The sequence below is a fragment of the Zingiber officinale genome, chromosome 1A (genome assembly GCF_018446385.1).
Source record: "Zingiber officinale cultivar Zhangliang chromosome 1A, Zo_v1.1, whole genome shotgun sequence".
Classification (NCBI taxonomy): Eukaryota; Viridiplantae; Streptophyta; class Magnoliopsida; order Zingiberales; family Zingiberaceae; genus Zingiber; species Zingiber officinale.
Genome location: NC_055987.1, coordinates 58329141 through 58353643, shown reverse-complemented (window position 1 = coordinate 58353643; position 24503 = coordinate 58329141). Strand labels below are relative to the sequence as shown.

The 24503-nt window shown below is 37.3% G+C and overlaps 1 protein-coding gene across 4 annotated transcripts; it reads left to right on the top strand.

The window, feature by feature from the left end:
- Positions 1–612: 612 nt before the first annotated feature.
- On the top strand, positions 613–17618 carry LOC122025302 (flowering time control protein FPA-like). 4 transcript variants are annotated; one of them, XM_042584102.1, is made up of 6 exons: positions 613–757; positions 856–975; positions 1119–1436; positions 7711–8912; positions 9336–10624; positions 17294–17618. In XM_042584102.1, the coding sequence occupies exons 3-5, from the start codon at positions 1119–1121 to the stop codon at positions 10612–10614; spliced, it is 2799 nt and encodes a 932-aa protein (XP_042440036.1). In that variant the 5' UTR covers positions 613–757; positions 856–975; the 3' UTR covers positions 10615–10624; positions 17294–17618. The 4 variants fall into 4 exon arrangements, with proteins under 4 accessions (XP_042440036.1, XP_042440022.1, XP_042440030.1 ...); XM_042584088.1 differs by lacking the exon at positions 856–975 and having other exon boundaries at positions 622–757; XM_042584096.1 differs by lacking the exon at positions 856–975 and having other exon boundaries at positions 622–757; positions 17288–17618.
- The last annotated feature ends 6885 nt before the right edge of the window (positions 17619–24503 follow it).

Genomic DNA, 24503 nt, shown 5'->3' with positions numbered 1-24503 from the left:
TATCTGTCGGAGGCGCATGTCTCAAGAAGAATATCGCCAGTTGTCCATTTTGTCCTTTTCTCCCTTGTCTGTTACTGGACCGAGCGGGTGAGCCGCTCGGTCGCATACTCGGACGGGCATGCAACATTAGTTGCTCGGTAGCTCCGCCGAGCGGACATGCCGCTCGGCACATTGCCGCTCGGCGCATCGACTCTTTCGATGAGAACCCCTGAGCATCGGAAACCCGACCTGCGATCGAGCTGTCTTCGAGCCGACCTGAGCACTATCATGGCCGATCGGCGAGATAACCTACCCGCTCGACAAGAACATCAAGCTGTCCATCTTAACTTTGACTTCCACGTGTCGTTGACCACTATACGATCAGACCTCTTCTTCACCACCGGATCACTACGCATTAGTAAATCTCGTTCTTCCCTCACCCCCTTAGGCTTATCGTCACACCATCAACAAGATTCAATTTAATTTCCTTCAATTTTGTGCTCTCCATGTCTTAAATGGCCGTTGGATAAGACCATTGCGTAGATCGGACGGTCTGGCTTCATCTGAAACCGTTTCATTTTATTCTCCTCTTTTTAAACGCACATAGTTAATTCGCTGCCAAAATCCCAAATCCCTCTTCCTCCTTCCTGTCGAATTAAAAATAGAGACGAGAGGGCGAACCAGGGGAGCTCCGTCTTCTTACCCTACGTCGTATCTTCTTCCCAAACCCAAATCTCCGTTGCCGACGCCGAAACTCTCGCGCTCCCAGGTGGAAATGGTTAGTTCTGGATTTGTTGATCTGATCGATTATAGTTCCTTAGGATTTGTCATCTTCCTTCAGATTAGTTCCACGATCTTTTTTTCGCCTCATTTCAGCTACCGCTTGGGATCCGGTTCGTGCTTTTGTCGGATTTTTCTGGGTGGAAAAGTCGCTCCTTTTAGGGCTATTCGTTGATTTGAAGCTTACCTTTTATTAGGGTTTTCGACTTCGTTCAGGTTCACCTTTTGATCGCGGAAATAGGATTCTTTATCATAATCATCGTCATCACCATCATTATTGTCTTTTCCTTGTTTATTCGTATTGTTGTGATTTCTCCTCTCGGCGTTATGTTCCGATTGCCTTTTTACTGTAACTTTAGATGGGAAGAAGTGGAGGAAGGGACAGGATAAGCAGTGACTACATGCCGAGGTTGGAAGAGAAGGATCGGCGGAGTGGGTGGGGCGTTGCTCCTTCCTCAAGGCACTTGTGGGTTGGAAATCTGAGTCCTCATGTCTCCCAGAACAGTCTGTACGAGCATTTCCTCAGGTTTGGGGACATTGAGAACATAACTTACACACCTGGCAGGAGCTATGCGTTTGTGAACTATAAGAAAGAGGAAGATGCAGTCATTGCTTCGAAAGGTCTCCAGGGGTTCATTATGGCCGGGAATCCTCTTAGAGTCGAGTTTGCAAAGGGGGTTAGTGATGAAAATCCTTGTTTGCACACAATATTCTTTTCCTTACGGTTTTGTGGTACCCATGTATTTGCAAGTCATGTATTGCTTTGTGCACTTGACCTCACAAAATTAACAAGGAAAAGTTCCATTAAAATTTAATAACTATCAAACCATTCAACTCTATCATGAAAGTGCCTAGAGATGCATAACATTTAAAATTGACCTAGGTCAGGTACCAGCACTCCATCTAATCTTGTAGGATTATTATCATACATGAACACAATAGACGCCCTCAAGCTTGTATCTTTCTACTCATCTAACCTTACAAGAAGTGTTCCATTCAATCAATTTTCTCAACAATATGCTGTTCCTTCAGATAATACTAATAGCTTTTCATTATCAGCAATTGATTTTATTTAGAAACTTACCTACTTAGCAAGACTAATGATCTAAGTGGGTAAGATCAAATGAACAAAGAGGGGTATAATCTTCACAAAGAAAAGGAGAAAGAATATATTACAAAATCCCTTAAAGGCTATCTGAATGATAGATGATTCAACCTTAAACAGCTGTTTGTTCATGGAACCTTCAAATTTCAACTAGTTATAGTCCTTAAACTCATCTGTTGAATTATTTTTCTTAGCATGGTATTTTCTTAGATATTATTTTTAATTATCAATTAGGGTGTTGAGAAAAGAACAATATAACACCCAAAATAAGAATCCATGAGTTTCAACTTTTTAATTGAGCTGTCTGCATATATCTTATGCCACTATCTAAGGAGAATATACAAAATGTGATAACATTGTAAGTCTGCTTCTTACATGCTAAATCTATTGTTTGTTCCCTGTTGTTACATGGAAGAAACTTGGCTTCCTCATTGTTGCACACTGATCTTTTGGTGGTGATTAACACAATGTTGAGGAGCATCTTTTTAATATATTATATTTTCCCCTTAAGTAGACATGTAGTATCTTCTTATTGACCTAAACTATTGTATTTAATCTGTGAAATATTTAAGATGAATGCCAGCTAATCCAGTATATACAATATTCATGATTGTCCCTTGAGGGCATGAAAAGGAATGGTACCAGGAAAAATGTCTGTTGATACTTTTCTGTCTCTTGACAGGAAAGTAATTCCATTCTAACTGTATCCCTGCAAATAGTAAAGAACAGCAGTCAAAGTAACTATTGCTCACACATAGTTTAGTTATCTTCCTTGCTGCGTGTTACTGACAGAGAAATTCATTGACTGGTTTTGGCCTGTTTTGGTAAATAACTCAAAATTCAAGAGAAAATTAATGAGAAAATGAGGATTTAGTAGATTGAACTTTCTATTACAACAATATGAACGTCATTGCTGAAGCAAGTTATTCACAATTTTTATTACAAGAATATGAGTCATCGGTGAAGCAAATTAGTCTGCACAATTTTCACTAGGATAATACGAACCTCATTGTTGAAGCTAGATAATCTATACAATCTTTTTAACATCTGGTACGTTTTTAAATCTGACTTCATATCTACTGTTTAGTGTAGGGAAACATTTGATTAAATATGGTTATGGAAAAGAAGAGGATAATCTCAGATTCTCATCACGTCAGTTGAGCTGTTTAAACAAGTCAATAAAAGAACAAATATATTGATTTGCATCATGATTATTTATGTATCATGCTTACAAAGATACCTTATGGTCACACATTGCTTATCCTCTTTAGAATGATCCCTTTCACTCTTTTGTTCCCTGATAATCAAATACTTATTCTAGGAGGTTGTTTAACACAGTATGCATTTATTTCCTGTAGACTGCATATTGTCGCTTGGCCCACTATTAGCCTTTTGTTTGGCAACTAAGTTAATTTGCCATTTAATGAAAACTACATGGTTCACCAAATGAACAGTTATAGTTGATCTCCCTTCATGTTTGTGTATTCTAAGCAGCTTCCACATTTTCCTATAAGAAGTTAGTTTAGCTTCTGCACTGTTGAATTTAACTAAAAAAATATGAAGTAATTTGCAAAAACATGTTATTCAAGTCATTTAATTGCAAACAACCTTGCTCTATGAAAGCAATCGCTATGGATGAACTTCATGCCTAAGAAAAGCATCCAACAATGGTGGAAGAGGATGAAAAAATTCTACAAAGATATCATATGGAGAAGGAAAAAATCAATTGAATTAATTGGAAAAAAATGAATAGCTATACGTGTATAAGCCTGCAACATATCAATGCAAGACTATTTATTCATACACCCTTTTTATGATGGATGGACTGGGAATTCTTAATTCCTTTCTTCGGTCACTGTTAGCAGTCAAGTGAATAAATCCATAAAGTGGTACTGATAGCCAATATTTTATAGATTATACATGCCTTTGCTTTGTTTTCTCACCCAAGTTACTCGTGCCAGTTACTTATCCTAACGATTCATATTATCTTTTAGATTTAGCTCTTCTGAAAATAGTTTCAAACCCCTGGAACTTAGTTTGAGAACTGTAATCCCAATTATGAAGATTAAAGACATCTTTATTAAGCATTCTTGTTTTTATGAACATTAATTGTTCACTCAGAATAGTTTCAAACCCCTGGAACTTAGGTTGAGAACTGTAATCCCAATTATGAAGATTAAAGACATCTTTATTAAGCATTCTTGTTTTTACGAACATTAATTGTTCACTCAGAATATATTCAATTCCTGTTTAAAAGATAGATTCAGACATAGACATAATGCCAAGATAGTAGACAGGTGCTTAGGTGTTTGACACTAAAATAATATTAATAAAATAGAGAAAAGTTATATTTGGATTATGCTAACTTAAACTAAATTGATCATTTTCTTCTCTAATTTGAATGTGAAGATTTCTGATTTCTATAAATAATGTCTTGATAAATTAACAAACTAGCTTGGTCTAGGCAATTTACTTGAATATTAAAGCAATAAGTGATTGCATATGCATATGTGCATATAACATACGGATGTGGCAAAACAACATATGTGATGGCATTACATACTTCCTAAAACTATGACGAAAACCAGATAATTTTGGCTTAGTTAAGAAACAATATCTATGCACTTAGTACTAGCAGCTAAATGTATGTCCTAAAATCTTGGGTCCAACTATGGGCTTCACCTATATGTGAGTATAGATTAGTTAATACATACTAAATCATGCATCACATAAACTTCGTTAAATGGTACTACATTGAACAAAGTTCATTTGGGAAGTAACACTTATTTTAGCCAGATATAAAGCAATTTGTTTCCAGCTAAAATATTGAAAGTTCTGATTGTTCAGTTGTCAGTTTATCCGAGTAGCAATTGAAAGCTAATTCTTGGATTTGCTGACTAATTAATGTGCAAAAGAAAGGAGTTCCTTGTTGCATTCTAGCCAATGGAAAATTTAATAATGAGTTTAAGATTTGTTTGATATGTAAAAATGGTACTGAATTTGGATTACTGATGTTTATTATTTCTAGTTGGAGAATGAAGTGTGTAATTGTAGCTACAAATTCAGTGGTCTGTTGTGAGTGCCATATGCTTAGAAGTGTGTTAAAAAGTTATCTGTTTCAATGAAAGCTGTTTGATGCCCTTTTAGATTGGATGAAGTGCAGGAATCTCAATTCTTTGATAGAACATGATTAATGGGGATGCATTTTTTTATGGAGATGTTCTAGGGAAGAGATAAAACTGACTTCAAGTTTGTTTGTAAACAATAAGGAAAATATGTAAATTTATATGAACTGCCCCTATATTTTGTACAGATGAAGACAGTAGGGATTGCTCATTTTCTATTTCACTTGACTCTCCCTCTCTCTCTCTATAAAATAACAGGGGCTGTAAACGAACACCTATATTGACAATTGCTGGTAAATTATCTTCTTATCATAAATTGCTTTAGGAACCTTAACAAGCAGAGTAATGAAATGTAAATAATCAAAGTTTTCGAAGAAATATTTCTATCTAAATTTGACAGTACCACGCTCATTGCTTTTGCTGATGATTCATTTATCATCTATGTGCCTATTGTTCTAGGGCTATATACCTCCGACTTGTTAATTCTTGATTAATCATTAAAAGTGACACCAATTGTTTTCTACTTGGTTATTAGAGATCAAATTAAATGTTTTTAACTTCAATTTTGATGGTAAGACCAATGTCATACTTCTGAAGACTAAGAAGTGTTTACAGTTATTTCAATTCCATATTATTATCTGGCAATGTATTTGGACTAATACTGTTGTAAAATTTAGACCTATTAATGCCATTGTTCAGCTACTTTATTTGTCCTTCAAAGGGAAGAACTCGAAACAAGTTTCATGTAGATATTGATATTTCTCCTTCAAAGAAAAGAGCCATAAAAACTAGGTTCATGTAGACACTGCTTCTTAGCTTCTAAAGTCTCTCTGACATGAGCGCGTGGTATTTCAGCTCCTTAATTGGTCACGATAGCACTGTGCACTGTCCCCATCCTCTCCTGAATAGAGAGTAGGTCTGTGTAGAAATGCAACATGTAGGGGAATCAAGGTATCTCAAATACTTAAGTCTGCTTAGTATGAGGAAAGAAAATAAGGTAATAAAAAGATTTCTCAGCTGTATTTTTCTTTAGTTTTCAATTGCATAAAAACTGGAAGGAAAAAATTAGAAATTTCAGTTCTAGTTTTCTTTTATATTGTTTTCTTACAATTAAAATGGAAAACTCACTTTCATGTACAACCTTTTTGGTGAGTTTTATTTTTTTTGACTCTATCCTCTTTATTTTCTTAGTTATTTCATTCTTTTAAACAGGATTTTAGTGGTGAAAAATATAAGAAATGCTATAGGATACAAATTGCTTGCAAAATAATAGAAGAGTGTGCTTGTTTCTTGCAAAGTACTTATAGAATCAAGAAGGCACGGTCTATGCTTAGGGTTTAAACGAATCAAATGTTTATGAACAAGATTGATGTTAATAAGTGTTTCTTTATGTTCGTTCAACGTGCACAAAGTTAATTAAATGAATAAACTTAAATAATTCATTAAACTAAATGAACACGCTTGAAAGTATATGTAATTAACTTGTTAATATTCGTGAATAGAAATTGTGACCAATGATCATAAATGATGTCCACGAACAAAACTTGGGCCCATACTTATTAACAAAGCCTTTATCAAGCTTATAAATAAAACTGTAAATAAACGAAAAAGTTCACAAAACAAACAAACAAGCTTGAAATATCAAGCTCACTAACCAACTAAATAACTTTGAAAATGTTAAAACTTCAAACGATCAAATAATCTCAATCGAATATGCTCAAATCAAGCTCTAACTAAACTTTAGATTAAAAAAGGAATCTAAACTAGACTTGAACAAGCATTTCAATAGCTTGGTTAATCTTAGGATTAGTTTGCCTTGGCTTGGTTAACATACCAAACACTCTTGAACATAACAAAGCTGGGTTCAGCTGGCTGTTTACATCCCTATTTATACCTACTTCTCTCATTTATACGTAAGATATGATTATGTGCTAAGTTGGCTTGCCACTTGGTTGCTTATCTTGTACTATAGGGCAGAAAACACAATAGGTGCACTTTTGCTGTGAACTGCTAAGGAAGCAGTGTGAGCATTGTCAACCTAATTATGCATCTTGAACAAGTGCATTCGTATTTGGATGCTCCTTTTATGATATTCCTCTCATACAAGGCATCATCAGGGTGGTAACTTGTTTTATGGGTATGCTCCAAATTCCAAATCTCTGTAACTATTGCAATGAGTTGGCCTTAAAACAAAGTTTAAGGTAACAGCTCTGTGACCACTACTTTCTATGATCTAAATCTCCTTCCGTACTACCTAATTTATGGACCACACAGCTGGAACTTTCTGCCTTTTTCATTGTATATTTTTTATCTTGCTTCTTGATGATGGATGTTTATCCTTGCTTGCCGGTAGCACCAATTGCAAATTAGTGTTCTTCACTCATGTCAAATTTAAGAACTATTTATTTTTGTATTCTTATATAGAAGAATTTGATTTCAAGTTCACTTTCCCAAAGTTGATAGAATTTCTGTCAACATTTTCTGATTTTGTAGTTTTCCAGGGGTTAAAACCTATTTTTCTCTCTAATATTGTGCATCTTGATCCTCATCATACCACTTGCTGTGTATATATGGCACTCATGATGTTCTAGCTGCTTCAGTGCCATGTAGTTATTTATTTAACTACTTGGGACCAACTGTCCTCAACATCTAGCAGGGAGTGCCCAAGTAGTCTAAATTTAAGTTTCTAGTATTTATTTACTTTAGAAAATTGACTTACAGGACAGGGTTTCATTATCACCATTGGGTGATGAATATTCACATACTAATGATGGAAGATATTCTACTGAACGGGGAGAGCCATTGCTTAGAAGAGATTTTAGAAGTCATGACCATAGTCCTGAAAGGTCACATGAAAAGGACAAGGGAAATGATAGCACGGAACCTTGTGAAGAGCTGTGGATAGGTTTCCCATCATTTCTCAATGTTGAAAAAGATGATCTGAGGAGAGCTTTTTCTCCTTTTGGTGAAATTGACAACATCTCTACATTTCGTAGTTATGCCTTTGTAAGATATCGAAGTATAGTCGCAGCTTGCAGGGCTAAAGAAGCTCTTCAAGGAAAATTATTTAACAACCCCCGTGTGCAGATATGTTTTGCCAAAAGTGACTTTACTGACTCAGGGAGGAACCTTAGCAATCCCCCCTTTGTTTCACACCTTAAATCTAACTTCAGATCTGTTCCAAAAAATGCTGAACCTTCTCGATGGGATAGGGGTTTTGATAGTCATATTGAAAATTTCCCAACTTCTCCTCGTGATGCAAGACTTTTGCGGTCTAATGAAGCAAATTTCATTGACTATGGGGAAAACAGTTTGGTACGTCCTGCTACAATTCCAGGATCCATTTTTGGTGTCAATGTTGAACATAACAGGATGCCAGAGTTGAATTCAGACAGAAGGATGTCAGAAGAACTTTATGATCGCTACAGAAATAGTCCCACAGTAGAGAGAGCTGGACGGTGGCATGACGTTCCTTTTGAAAGAGAGCGGAGAACTCCACCCCTTGATGATTCATGGGGAATAGAGGATAATTCTTTTCCATCATCTAAAAAGGCAAAACTAGATTCATTTTCTGAAAAAGAACTTCCAGAATATCCATTCTCTGACTTAGAACAAAGAAAGCATGACTTTGGACGGATGAAGTTTTCTCCCAATTTGCCTTACAATAGCACTTTCAATAAAGATTTTGAATCTGCTCCTTTGGCTCCTTTCACTGACAGGGATGAATCATGGAGAGGTTTAAATTATTTACATGCAGGTCTTGGTCCTTTGCCTTCAGATATAGCCAAGTCACCAAGAGCAAGTCCTGAACGTCCACCCCCACAGATACTGGACTGGAAATGGGAGGGAACAATTGCAAAGGGTGGCACTCCTGTTTGTCGGGCACGTTGCTTTCCTGTTGGAAAAGTCCTTGACTTTATGTTGTAAGTTATTTAAGATGCTAATTTATTGTTCTTTGAAATTTAGTTGGTTTTATATCTGAATATAGCAAGCAGATATTTAGACAATGAAACTTTTATTGTTCTTTGAAATTTAGTTGGTTTTATATCTGAATATAGCAAGCAGATATTTAGACAATGAAACTTCCTGTGGAAATGAAAATAATCTGTATTTGGAACCTTCTTTTTATTTATTTACTCATTCATCCAATTGTCCTGCACTTTCAGATGGTCTGTGCTTATTGGATTGGTTATATATGCTTCTGTACTTTTAGATTGATTCCTTTTCGCTCATTATGTTGCTAGTTTAAATTTTAAGTAAATTTCATTGGATGAATAATTTCTGATTTTATTCATCTGGAATCTCTACATGTTATCAATTTCAATTTTCTCACTATCACATTGCAGACCAGAGTTCTTAAATTGCACAGCTAGAACAGGCCTCGCCATGCTTGCTAAACATTATTATCAGGCAACAAGTTCTTGGGTGGTGTTCTTTGTTCCTGAAAATGACACTGATTTTGTTTTTTACAATGAATTCATGCATTATCTGGGAGAGAAACAGCGCGTAGCTGTTGCTAAGCTTGGTGAGAAGGTTACCTTATTTCTAGTGCCACCATCAGACTTTTCTGAACAAGTTCTAAAAGTTCCCGGGAAGATGAGCATCTCTGGTGTCATTTTAAAGTTTCAACAGCCTGGTTCTAACTTCAGTTCCCTCCACCAACCTATTGAAGTCGCTGAAGCAAAACTGCCAACCCTTCAGCCTCCATCAAGTGATTTTGTTAGTATTCATGAAAATGCATCATTAGCAAAGAGTATATCCCCTGATTTAAGGGCTATTTCTAAGAGTCAGAGCTATTTCAACCCATCTTCTGGATTTTTACCTCCACCTTATTCACCGCTGCAAAAACTGGATGAAAATCTTCCTTACTCTGGTTCCATTCAACCAATGGAAAAATTTTCTGACTATCATTTGGCAAGCAGACATGAACGACTCCAGCCTCTAAATTCAGCAAAATCTCCAAATTGGTCTAATCAAATGCACATTCCAACTTCTGATCGTGGAACTTGTTCTCCTCTTCTTCCAAGCGCTGGTTCACAAATAACTAGTAGTTCTAATGCAGAGCCACACCCACTGGGAAATCTTAAGGTTTCCCAAGGATATGCTTTGAGCAATTATGCAGCTGAAACTTCATCCATTCCCTTGCACACAGGCAAGTTTCCTACACAAGTACATGCAGAACCTCAAGCATCTTCAAATGTTCCATCCCCCCTAGAGCCAGAGCAACTTGCTCAACTGGCAATTCTTCTGGGGCAGCATAAACAGTTAGGTAAAGAACCTTCCTTATCAATTGAAGGTCAGAACAAACAGTCAAACTTGTTGCAAATTGTCAATTCTCATGCTTTGGCTCCAACACCGAATGGCCAAGCTTCAGATCAAAATTCTGCGACACATACCCATTCTTTCCCTTCTAGTTCTTTAGGTGTGCAACTTAATCAGGTGCCCCAGAACCAGAAGCAACAATCAAATATTCCTGCAGTGCAAACCTTTGTTAACTCTGGTCTGCAAAACCAGCAAGCAGACACAGAAGCAGACCCTCAGAAACGTCTCCAGGCAACTCTGCAGCTTGCTGCAACACTTCTTCAACAGATTCAACAACAATCAAAAACTGTTGATCAACCATAGATTTGAGAAGGTACACTTTCTGCATCTTGTTTCATTATTGTAACACTTTACAAATATATTACTTGATAAATTTATGATAACTTAGCCTAATCAATAGTGTATGAGAACCTTGTATGACAACTGAATTTGTATTATGCAATTTTTTTTGGATATGATGATGTCTCATAAGTTTAAAACATGTTTCTTGTCCTTGGAAGATGAAATCGAAAGAGATAAGTCTTATAATGGAATTTGAATGTTGAAAAAGGAAAAAATAAAAGAGAACTAAGATGTTGTGTTTACTGCAAATAATAGAATGACAACAACTAAACCTTATTCCACTAGGTAGGATCAGCTATATGAATTCTTCTATGTCATTGAGCTTTATCCCTTACTACCAAGTCTTTTTTGGCCTCTCTCGTTTAATGTGCATATTTGTTATAGTTTCACATCGCCTAATTAGAGTATTTATTGGCCATCTAAGTACATCTTCTTACCATCTTAAATGTGTCCATAGGAGTTTTTTCTCATGCAATTCTGACTTTTTCAATAATACTCTCATTTTTTATTCTGCCCATCCTCGTATGTTCACACATCCACCTTAATATCTTCATCTCTACAGGTAGGATCAGCTATATGAATTCTTCTATGTCATTGAGCTTTATCCCTTACTACCAAGTCTTTTTTGGCCTCTCTCGTTTAATGTGCATATTTGTTATAGTTTCACATCGCCTAATTAGAGTATTTAGCCATCTAAGTACATCTTCTTACCATCTTAAATGTGTCCATAGGAGTTTTTTCTCATGCAATTCTGACTTTTTCAATAATACTCTCATTTTTTATTCTGCCCATCCTCGTATGTTCACACATCCACCTTAATATCTTCATCTCTACAACTTTCATTTTCTGCTCATATGATCGAGTCATATCCCTACATTCAACGCTATATAACATAGCAGGTCTAACCATTGTTTTGTGGAACTTCTCTTCAAGTTTTAGAGGTAATACAATCACATAAAACACCCTACACTCTCCTTCATTTCAACCATTCTGCTTGTATTCTATGTAAGACATCTCTCTCAATCTCTCAATCATTTTGCAAAAATAATCCTAAATAATTAAAATTCTTAGTTTCGGACAACTCGTCATCTCCTATCTTAACAATTGTCTAATTACGTTTAATATTATTAAATTTAAATTTCATATATTACGCTTTTACTCTATTAAGCCTCAAACTTTTATTTTCCATAAAGATTCTAGTTTAACATTTACTCCTTGTGACTCATCTACTAAAATAATATCATCTATAAACAATATGTACTACGGTACTGTGTCTTGAGTTTGTCCATGACTAGTATAAAAAGATAGAGATTTAAAGCTGATCTTTGATATAACCCTATCTTTATTGAAAATACTTCAGTTAATCTGTTGAAGTTGTCACTCTGATTGTTATATCTTAATACATATCCTTACTGAAAATGTATCATTAGCAAAGAGTATATCCCCTGATTTAAGGGGTATTTCTAAGAGTCAGAGCTATTTCAACCCATCTTCTGGGTTTTTACCTCCACCTCCTTATTCATGGAAATCTTCCCTACTCTGGTTGAATTCAACCAATGTAAACATGTTCTTATCTATTGGCAAACAGACATGACCAATTCCAGCCTCTAAATTCAGCAAAATCTCCAAATTGGTCTAATACATTCCGACTTCTGACCGTCGAACTTGGGCTCCTCTTCTTCCAAGTGCTGGTTCACAAATAACTAGTAGTTCTAATGCAGAGCCGACACTGGGAAATCTTAAGGTTTCCCAAGGATATGCTTCGAGCAATTATGCAGCTGAAACTTCATCCATTCCCTTGCACACAGGCAAGTTTCCTACACAAGTACACGCAGAACCTCAAGCATCTTCAAATGTTCTGTCCCCCTTAGCGCCAGAGCAACTTGCTCAACTGGCAATTCTTCTAGGGAAGCATAAACAGTACCGTAAAGAACCTGCCTTATCAATTGAAGGTCACAAACAGTTAAACTTGTTGCAAATTGTCAATTCACATGCTTTGGCTCCAGCACATGCTTTGGCTTGACCTGCCTTATTATTCTTTCTATAAATAAATAACACAATATACAATATTTTTTTTATTATTCTTTTGTAAAATAACACAGCATTTTGAGTTTTTGAAATTCTCTTTTCTGATCTCTCCTCTTGATCAGTAGCACTAGCTATAGTACATATTGCCTTAACCTTGCACCTTTTATACTTGCGAACTGTTGCTATTTTTATTGTAAAATCTTTTGATTTGAACTCCGTATATATGTATAGATCATCTTATATTTACTTAGAGGTCCCTGCAAACATTTGATTTGGTATTATTGTATGACCTTTAATTAAGATTGCTACCAGATCTTAGCACTGAAAGCTTAATGTAAGACCAATTTCAGATTCCTAGCCATTCATTGATCCATATAACTTTATATTAAACATTTAACAAAGATAATATCTTGTATCCTGGTATCTTTGGGCATGGGTGATTCCATACCATCCATAAACATTGCTGATAACTTCTTTGTTGCATTGATTTAAATTTCCTTGAAAGCATGTTAGATTGGAAAAACTACAGAGAGGGAAGCTTTTTAGGCCATGGAGTTGGATGTCTAGTTCTGCAATTATTTGTCTTATCCAGTAAGACATTTGCAACTTATAGGTGCCACAATTATCTTGCAGTTGAATAAAAGCTTTGTTAGAAATTACAATGTTTGTCTTTCTGCGACTTGCTTAGAAAGTGATGGATTATGGGCAATTTTTAAAGCTCTTACATTGTTAACTAAACCATGATTTTTAATTCAAAGAGGTTGATAGATTGTTTACAAATTAACAAGAACTAAAGGAATACGGATTCATAAAGAATTAAAATGCATAAGACTGCTATGCATGTCAATGTCTACGACTGTACACATCATGATTGGGTAATTCAGAAATTTTGAATAGAAGGTTCTCCAAAATGATCTTAGGATTCCTATTCTCCCTTGTGTATTAAGCTAAATTATTTCACACTTCCACACGTGCTTACCGTCGAGATTAGTATCTTTCATGTTGTTAGCAACACTGGAAGAGCCCCCATCCATGTTGCGACTATTTGCTAAACTGCCTAGGCACTAAATGCAATGTGAGGACATCGGCCATAGATATTTTCCGTAATTGAAAAATGGGCATCATGGAAGTACATGCCATTCAACTAGACAAAGAGAATGGAGAATCGCACAACATGAGCACTAAATGTTTTTTCTAGAGATCGCTAAATCACTAGCATTATTATCAAAATCATGAGCATCATGATGTTGGTTCTAGCCCAAGTGGTAGTATTAGAGCCTTTAGCTATTGTCTAGAGAAATGTCTACACCATTCTTTGAATTTAAGATGTTTTTCTATTGGATCCTCATGTACAAGTTTAACTTTTGATCTGGGCAAATTAATAATCATTGAGTGCTCTTTTAGGACAACACATACAAAGAGACTTCCAAAGACTTGCCTACTAGTAAATTTTTAGTTAACCTTCTAAAGCTATTTTTTTTTTTGTGAGTGGTTTCTTTCTTTCCTATCTATCGTCTATGTATTTAATTAATCAGACAAGTAGGTACCCAATCAACATGTGGAAGGTCCCCCACACCCCTAAAATATGGTAAAAGATGATTCGTTCACTTCAGCACCTCCGTCAATTCGTTCTTATACTAACACGAAGGAGGTAAATCACGGATGACTACTAGCAATTAGTGCAGTGGCCAAGGTAGGAGGAAAGACATGCTTAGATGTGTCGAGTTTCGACCCCATGGCTCAATATGACAATATCCTATGTCTTAATCATCGCACCGCTTCGAGGGAATAAAAAATGATTAACCCGGTTAGGTAACGTCGAGCCTAGGGTGACCAGCCTGACCCCACGGAAGTTTTTCACCGGCTATTAGGATAAAATAGGAAGCACATGCAACGGGTAGTCCAAAAGCCTAACATCCCTTAGTTGCAAGTCTCATTTAGAAGAAAAATCTCTATAAATACGTCGTAGTTAGAAATCAAATCGTAGATGCCTGAGAGACAATTGAACATCCTTACCGTTGCCTTGTGCAAGTGTCTATGAATTTTATTTCATCAAGAATAGGGGTTCACAAAACCAAGAGTGAATCATGTATGACCTAACTCTAGGCGCTAGGAAAAGCTTTATTGGACTATCTTTGTTTTTTAATCACAAAGCTAGCGAACTGTATCGGAGACATATTCCAGCCTACATATTATTATTATTATGGCATAAGGCATAAGTGTGCTGTGCCAATACTTGGGGAGGAATATAAGAAAAGTCGAATTCCATATACTTTCGCTTTTTATGGGAGGCCCCTTTGACATATACTAAACAGTTCGTAGACTCGCTTACGTATGCCAGAAGGGAAGTTGGTGCCCTGGTTATACAGGGAGTCAACACTTGAAGCCCCAGTGAATGACAACTGCTCTCGCCGTATGAGAGAAGTAACAGCCACCGAGTTAAATCATTTATAAGTTAAATGTAATTTCTTTCTGTTACTGCAAATAGAATACATAGATCATAGAGTTGTGATCTTAAAATATTTAGTTGACAACAAATTGTATATACGATAAGGTCTTTATGACAAGGGCTATAACTCAAGTTGGTAGAGCATCTTGTTTACACTTGAACTCTGCTAAAAGAGCCAATTATGCAATGAACATTAGTGAAGTTATTGAGAAATTGATCTCTTACTCTATAGATAGGTTCAAAGGAACAAAAGAGCATTTAGAGGAAATATAACCAGTTCATACGATGAGTATTTCGATAATCACCTTGAGTGGGTGATGCCAAAGTATTTGTATGATCAATCATGCAATATGCATAAGAAAATACTATGGGAAATATTATGTGACATAAATGCAACAGATTGTAATTAATACAACATTGTACTCACTATCACAAGGTCAATATTGACGTCCTCTCCGCAATCATATTAAGATGATAGAAGTCTTTTATAGGCAATGGCCAAAATTGTGGATTCTACTTGGAAAAAAAAATACTTATCATTCAATGAAAAACACATATTATAGCGATAGAATAAGTTATATTTACTTGATAATATGCATATAATTATTAAGTGGTTATAAGTGGGAAACATTTAAATGACAAATTACAGGTAACGGCATCAAAAACATAATTATTGTTTAATATCACAAAAATAGTCTTTTATAGTGGAGAAAGTTAAAAAAAAGTCATTAAGTTTTAAGTCATTAAATGAAATGAATCAAATTTATATTCTCTTTCCATTGCATAGACACTCGAACTGCCTAATGGGACCAAATATCACATGTGTGATGCTGTCCCTTACCTGAAACACCTAGGCGGTTGCATAGACAGTCACTGGACCACTTTTTAGAATACTCTAGCTCACCCAAAAGTGAAGCTATCAACATTCCGCTTTCTCTAACACCAGCTATGATTGGCAAGTTAAACAAACAAATAGATATTATATATCAAACAAAAACAAAAAGACTGTTCAATTTCTTGTCATTTAGGTTAATATTGACACGTGCAGCATGACATACACCTCACATTAATATAAAATACGCTCATAAAGATGTGTGAACCTCACAACAAAAGAATCGAAGCCGCATGCAGGAGACTTGGCAATTCTGTTACCGTTGATGATGTATTAGCTTTATGAGGTTAAAGTAGTTATACATATACTACTAACCAACACATGCTATACAATTTAATCTTCCCAAAGAATTCAACTTGTCCTGTTTCTCTTAAAGCTATTAATAAATGTTAATATGTCAAGCATTTTCTTTGCTAGGGTATGTTTATAGTTCACAGGCATCTCCAACTAACAATTAGGTTTTTGGAGATGGACAACGTGTTGGGTTCAAATTAGATGAGCAATTTGGTTATCGTTCCTCATTGCTACTCAATGGTACTTGACTCATGTTTAACAATCTAAGGTTGCATTTGCTTAGTTGAAAAAAACTTTTTTTCTTTGTTTCAGGAAAAAGAAAATAAAAAAATGAAAAGAAAAGAAAAACGTATTTGTCACTGCCTTTTTGACTTGTCTAATTTTTTTTTAAATAATTCACAAATTTAGATCACATTTTTTTTACCTTTCCTAAAATAACTTCTATTGATTTCATTTCACTAGTGTTTTCCCTTTTCTCATAATATAATCAAGTAATAAACAATCTGCAAAGTAAATGAGAGAATATTGAAAACTCATCAATTAATCATCTTATTCGTTTTTTACATATCATTTCTTCTGGAAGTATTAATGAGATGAGACTAATGTTTGACAAATTTAAGGGACAATTCTAGAGGTGGAGGAAAGAGATTGAATCTTCAATTGCTCTCAACTGTTATATTGTTCCTTTTTTCCTCTCCCATAAATCTTTCGAGGGCATACAACAGGATTAGAGTAGTCACTTAGATTGGTTTTAGAGTGATGATAAATACAATTTATTTTGAAGCAGATGCCCATGTGCTTCAGTGGATACACTTTATTTGACCTTTCAGACATTTTTTTTTTGTGTAAATATGTAATCACTGATGACAAATACTTGGCCGGTCATACTTCTGGTTTCCGAGGATAGTAACTCATTTAATTGTGAATTGTACGGTACATGAGCAGCTCATTACATGAATTTCTTTATTCAGTTGCAGTTTAACGGGAGCGAACTTTTGAGAACTACATGCATCTTGATGCTCATGTGACTGGATTATGCATGCTGAAATGTTCAAGAATCATAAGCCAGTTTATCTGCCAACCCTCAGCCCAATTAGGCAGCAGCTAGGCATGCCGAAGGCTTTATATGAAAATTTTAAGAGAGATGACAGTTCAGCAGATGACCAGTTATAACTATAATGTCTCAATGCTTCACTTTTTTTTCAAACACTTTTGTCAAACTTAATCCAGAAATACTTTGATCCTCTGCTTAGATACTGCTTTGATGTTTAACAATGTTTAACCAAATATTTGATTTGTTTATATTATCTAGTGCTAATAATGCCTACTACTACCGTTAGAAGAGGAAATATCTCCATTATCTTTTCTATTAAATGCATTCGTTTTTATATATATTAGACTCCCTATTATTATGCCTATCAATTACTAATTACAGTTAATCACAATCGAACTTATCAATCACAATTTCTATAATTATGTTACTGTATTCAACACTTCCTCTCAAGTTGGAGCATGTATGCCAATCATATCTAGTTTGTTATAAAGTTTAGAGAATCATTTTTCTCCTGATGTTTTAGTGAGATGTCAACAACTTGATTGGATGATGATAATGTGACAGTCAACCTCAAAATGTTTAGTCCTCTAATGAAAAATTGAGTTACTTGTGATGTGAATAGCCGCTTGATTATCACAATAGACATTTCATTCTAAGTAAATTCTAATTCTTCAAGCAAATTCTTTAGCTATAACATCTCAGTTACAGTATGAGCTGTCTCTGCACTCAACTTCAACAATTGACCCTGTAATAGTAGTTTGCCTCTTACTTCATATGTTACTAGATTTCCCGCTACATAAGTGCAATATTTAGAAGTGGATCATCTGTCAGTTTTTGATCCAGCATAGTCGACATCAGAATGTAATTAAGAATCTTGATTGCAGCATCCAAATAAACTTGCTTAGGCTTATTCATAAAATAACTGACTATTTCCACTACAAAGGAGATGTCAGGTCTTATTACTATTAAGTAAATGAGTTTCTCAACAAGCCATCTATATTTGCCTAATCCTTAAAAAATTTACCAGTATCATCCCAAACACTTGGATTGATATCCATAGGAGTATCAACCGACTTCGTTCTAAGCAATCCAATATCTTTGAATAAATTTGTAGCATACTTTCGTTGACATAATGAAACTCCAGATTTATTGCGAGTAATTTCAATTCTCAAGAAATACTTAGGATGCCTCATATCCTTAGTAACAAACTGTTGCTGTAAATATTTCTTAGTTTTGTCAATCCCACGTATATCACTGTCAGATATTAGGATATCATCAACATAAATGATAAGAATGATAATCTCATTCGTGCTACATCATATAAATATAGAATGATCAGATTTACACTGCATGAAACCTACAACTTTGATTATATTACTGAATTTATCAAACCAAGCTTCGAGGCTTTATTTAAGACCAAAAATAACCTTTTTAAGTCTGCAAACCATAAGAGCAATCTCCCCTGAGCAACATACCCTGGAGGTTATAAAAATGGTCTCGTGCAATTTGCCATAAAGGAATGTATTTTTCACGTCTAGTTGAAATATTGGCCAAGATTGATTGATAATCAAAGAGAACAAAACTATAATAGAATTCAGACGGACAGTAGGAGAAAACATCTTAAAATAGTTAACACCATAAGTTTGTGTAAATCCTTTGGTTACCAGACAAGCTTTTCATTGATCAATAGTACCGTCAACTCTATACTTTAGAGTAAACACCTAACGACAGACAACAATAACAACAGAAGGTGGTGCAGTTACTAGCTTCTAGGTACTATGAGAGATAAGAACAAACATTTCTTTATCCATTGTAGTCTGCTAAACAAAGTGTTGATAAGCCTCAGAGTAGGAAGTCGAAACTTCTATAGATGAGAGAGAAATAACAAAAGCGCAGAAAACAAACCTAGGTAATTCAATGAGATATGGTTAGACAAAGGATGAGTAGTGCAAGAATTAATACCTTTACGAAGGGCAATGGGGAGATAAATATTGGAGGGGAAAGGAGCACCAGGAGTTGCAGAAGAGGAGGCTTGGGACATAAGACAAATTCTAGCCAAAAATGCCTTGTATACACCTGCAATGGTTTGGGAGATGAAGCATCTATAGTGGGAGATATAGATGGTGGGATTGGTAATTGAGGAGAAGCTGATGTATCCAGTGACTAAGCAAGATTGGAGGAAAAGTATGGTTGTGACTCAAAAAACCTAACATCAACATAGGTGTAACTACATTTTGTAAGTGGATCAAGATAATGATATCCTTTTTGTGTACGAGAGTATCCAAGCTAGATGCATTTAATAGATTGAGGAGACAATTTATCCAATCCAGGAGTAAAATCATAAACAAAACAAACACAACTAAATATGCGATGAGGCATAGAGAAAATAAGTTTGTCAAGATGAAGACATGAGAATGGGATATCCCTATGTAACACACCAGACGACATCCTATTTATGAGGAAGCAAGCGGTGAGAACAACATCACTCCATAAATACTTAGGGATATGCATGTGATAGAGAAGTATATGAGCTACGTCTAAATTATGACGGTGTTTGTATTCATCAATACTATTTTGTTGGGAAGTATATGAGCAAGACATTTTGTGAATTATGCCATAAGAATTACATAATGTAGAAATAGTTTTCTGAGTGAACTCAAGTGCATTATCAGTACAAAGAGTGTGCAAGTTAACAAAATATTAGATTTTTATTTCATTATAAAATAATTCTAGTACATTAGGAACCTCACTTCTAGTTTTGAGTAAATATAACCATGTTATGCGGGAATAATCATTAATAAAAATTATAAAATATTGAAAGTCCCCTCTAGACTCAACTTTACTAGGTTCCAAAATATCACAATGAACAACTTTAAAAGTAAAAGAACTACGTTTATCAACTCTGAAAAAAAGACGTGCGATGATGTTTGCCGAACTCACATGACTTGCATTGGAAATCATTAGACTAATTATGTCAAAGAAGGATTAATCTTGCTATGATACTAGGTAGAAGAGAAAAAAAATATATCTCCATTACCTTTTCTATCAAAATACACCCGTATTTATATATATAAGACCCCTTATAATTATGTCTATCAATTACTAATTATAATTAATCATAATCAATCACAATCAAGCTAATCAATCTCAATCCCTCTAATTAAGCTACCGTATTCGCTACCAATGAGCATAACGTGACTACAATGGAGTGACCTTTTTTAGCCAATGCTATTCATTTTAATCTTACATCGAAACATAGTTCTGTTGTGTAGTCTTCAGTAGCATGGCATATGTGCATTGCTGATAGGATTCTTGTCTCTCAAGATTCTTGGTAAACAAGTCCTTAAAGAAAAGGTAGAGTCCAAACTAGTAGCATTTAGTATTTCAATTTCAGTAGTCCTTACCTTTTCCCTCCAGACGCAGGAAGTTGGCCTTTCAACATCAGTATGTATTTTGGCCATCCCAGTCAATATTTCAAATAAGCAATAATACTATTTCAGAAACGAGACAGGAGTCTCATTTCTGTCAGTAACTGTTAAAACTGACTGGCCAGGCCTAACTTTTGGCTTTGCAGGTGGTTCAGATAATTGCATTAGAATATACTGCAATATTGAACAGGCATTTATCTAAAGAAAGATAGGCCTCTCCAACTGATTTACTGAATTTTGTTTCCTTTGGATACTTGTTGCGACGGGATGACTTGAAAAAAAATTCAAATTTCAAGGGCTAAGGTGAATTTCAGATATCGAATTGCTGATTCAACCGCAAGACAATATTTTAAAATAGTGAGGAACATGAAAGTACAGTAGGAAAATAAATAAATAAATAAAAATATTTTTAAGGTAGGATAAACTTGGACTGATTGGAGAAGGGTGGGTAGTTGATGACCGATTTTTTATTTTTTATTCCTCTTATAATAGCACAAACAAACAAGTCAATTGTTAGTCATATTGAGTGCTCGTGTGGCATTAGTTGGCTGTATCAAGTGATTGCATTGTAAAAATATTTGATAAAATAATAACAATAAAGAAGATCGAAATCTGAGTCAGATGAACAACTAGGTGAGGTGGATAGAATGTTGATCGAATCGTGACGTCTCGGATGGGGGATGTGTTAAGATGACTTCTATGTTGATCAAGTCGTCAAAAGTCCTTTGGTCAACACTACCTGCAGTCAGCGACCGGGTTGCCCCGGTCTCTGGTACCCTGAGGTTCGAGACAGATCCAAGGAATATACAAGTAACAGGCTAATAATAATATAATAATGAGATAAATGAGGAGTGAGTACGGAAAACGTACCCTGGCCCAGGGGAGCACCCTCGGATGGGACGTTGCTCGAGTTGTTGTGACCCGGAAGAGTAAACGAATGTGCAAGAAGAGGAGCTAGATCTGACGACGCGGAGCCAGGCGTGATGGCACGAAATCGGATGCGACCTCGACCCGCAGGCCGAGATATGACATCGGCACGTAAGCCGAGATAAGAGATCGACACATAGGTCGGGATATGAGATCAGCACGTAGGTCGAGATATGAATAACAGAGTGAAGGCTAGAACACCGTATTGGCACGACGCTGGAACACCACAACGGCTCGATGGCCGAAACACAACGGTACGGAGCCGGATAGTAACAACGGCGCACAGGACGAAATACAACAACCATACAAAGCTAAATCGGGGTCGGAATCGACATGTGGATTGTCAGTATGTAGCGACTGCTAGCGAGGGGGGCTGCAACAAGAGAAGGGATGCCAGCGAAGCCGGTGGCGAGGGTGTAGGTCCAAGCTGTCTGTGTAAGGGGAAGCGATGCCTCCTTGGCTGGCACCGGTGATGTCTGATAGAGGGAAAGGCAATGCGCGTGGTGGGAAAGGGTTGACGGCCGGCTAAGCTGTTGGCCGGTGAGGTTACAACGACAGCTGAGGCAGTAAAGGTGTGACACCTGGGCTGCTACGCGTCCCAGGTGAGGGAAGAGGGGGCTGATGGTGTGGAGGGAGAAGAGGAAGGAGGGTCCGACGACCTCGCTCCTTGGTCGTTGTCGTGGGCCATCCGGAAGAGGTGGTAGTGGCGGCGAAGAAGGAAAACGCGACCTTAGAGCCGGTCGTCCCTTACTGGTGGCAAGGGACGAATAAGGAGCTCCCCCAGGAAAGCAGCGAAGGTGGCGTCAGGGCCGTTCGCCTGCGTGGGCGTGCAGGCGCAGGTGGGCGATGAGATCCGAAGGAGAAACTCTCTCCCCCCTGGTTCGGCGTGGCGGCGGAGAGAAGAAGGAAGATGAGGGCTCTTGTGAGGAACCGACGGCGCTCCCTCAAAAATGAAGACCCCTCTTTTCGCTGTCTACAGTGCCCTAAGAAGGACTGCTATAGTAAAATGGCCAAAATGCCCCTTACTCCTCTACCCTTAATCAATATCCGCATCACAAGCCTCCCCTTCAAATTTAGTCGAAGGAGACGCAAGTCCGACTGACTAGACCAAACCCAACGTAAAACAAAGTCACTACTGAATGCGGAGTCATATCGCGGGCTTGTCCTATAACATCGAACGAGCAGCTGTGACAATGTTGAGCTGAATAGGGGATGGAAAGCCGAGCAGGCGACCGAACGACAGTAAACCACGATCGAGAAAATATCGACCAAGCAACAATAAATCGCTGCTAGGCAATAGAGAGCATGATGGACGAGCAGAGCCATGATCGTGACCGAGAAAAAATACCGATCGAGCGACAGTAAATCGCGACCGGGCAATCGAACAATGGCGGCTGAGCAATAGGGAGAAACCTGAGCTGGTGGAGCGACGACAAGTGAGGGGTTCCGAGGGCATGATCAAAAAAATACCGACCGAACAACAGTAAATCGTGACCGGGAAAAATGCTAACCGAGTAACGGTAAATTGCATCAATACAATCGAATAATGTTGACCTAGCAATCGAAAAATACTGACCCGATAACCGAAAAATGCTGACCTGGATCAAAAAATGTTGAGCAAGTCGAAAGACGATGGGCGAGCAGTATCAAACGCGCGGTCGAGAGAATGTCAACCGAGCGACAGTAAGTCACAACCGGACAATCGAAAAATGATGACTTGACAATCAAAAAATGCTAACCTGGATCATAAAATGCTGAGTGGGTCAAAAGACGATGGGCGAGCGGTATCAAACGCACGGTCGAGAGAATGTCAACCAAGCGACAGTAAGTCGCAACCGGACAATCGAATAATGCCGACCTGACAATCGAAAAATGCTAACCTGAGAATCGAAAAATGCTGACCTGGATAAAAAAATACTGAGTGGGTCGAAAGACGATGGACGAACGGTATCAAACGCGCGGTCGAGAAAATGTCAACCGAACGACAATAAATCACGACCGGGAAAAATGCCGACCGGTACAAAGTGAGCAACCGAGCAGATAGCTAAGCGGTACTGATCAGTTGACTAAGATAAGGCCAACCTGGTGATCAAAAGAATGCCATGTGGGCGTGAATCCCGTGCGCTGGATAGACATGAAACCTGAGACCAAATGAGAATGGGAGCATAGCCCGTGGATCAAGCGCGAACGCGAGTAGAGCCTATGGATGGAGCACGAACAGGAGCAGCACAGTCAGGCGGTTATGCAAATGTCGTGCAAGGAGGAAAGCGGGTATCGACCGAGCAGCAAATGCGAGGCAAAACAATGAGTGAGATGCGAGGGACAAGTTCCGGGCAAAGCAGCAAGGGAGGCAAGAGCGGTAAGTGCCGGGCATAGCGGTGATTGAGACGCGAATGGTGAGTGTCGGGCAGGGCGGCAAGTGAGTCGCGAACGATGAGTGTCGAGCAGAGCGGTGATTAAGACGTGAATGGTGAGTGCCGGGCAAAACGACGAGTGAGGCGAGTATGGTGAGTGCCGGGCAGAGCGACGAGTGAGCAGTGAGTGTTATGAGTGCCGGGTAGAGCGACGAGTGAAGTGAGCTCTTGGCTAGGAAGTAACCCGACTGACTAGTAGTTGAACGTGAGAGCCTGACCGAGAAGCTGTTGGTCGTGAGAGCATGCTCGCTTATAACTCGCACGGGGGAGAGAGTCTGGGAGGTGTGAGAGCATGCCCACTTATGACTTACGCTGGGGTGAGAGTCTGGAATCCCGACCGAGAGGTCGTTGGTCGTGAGAGCAA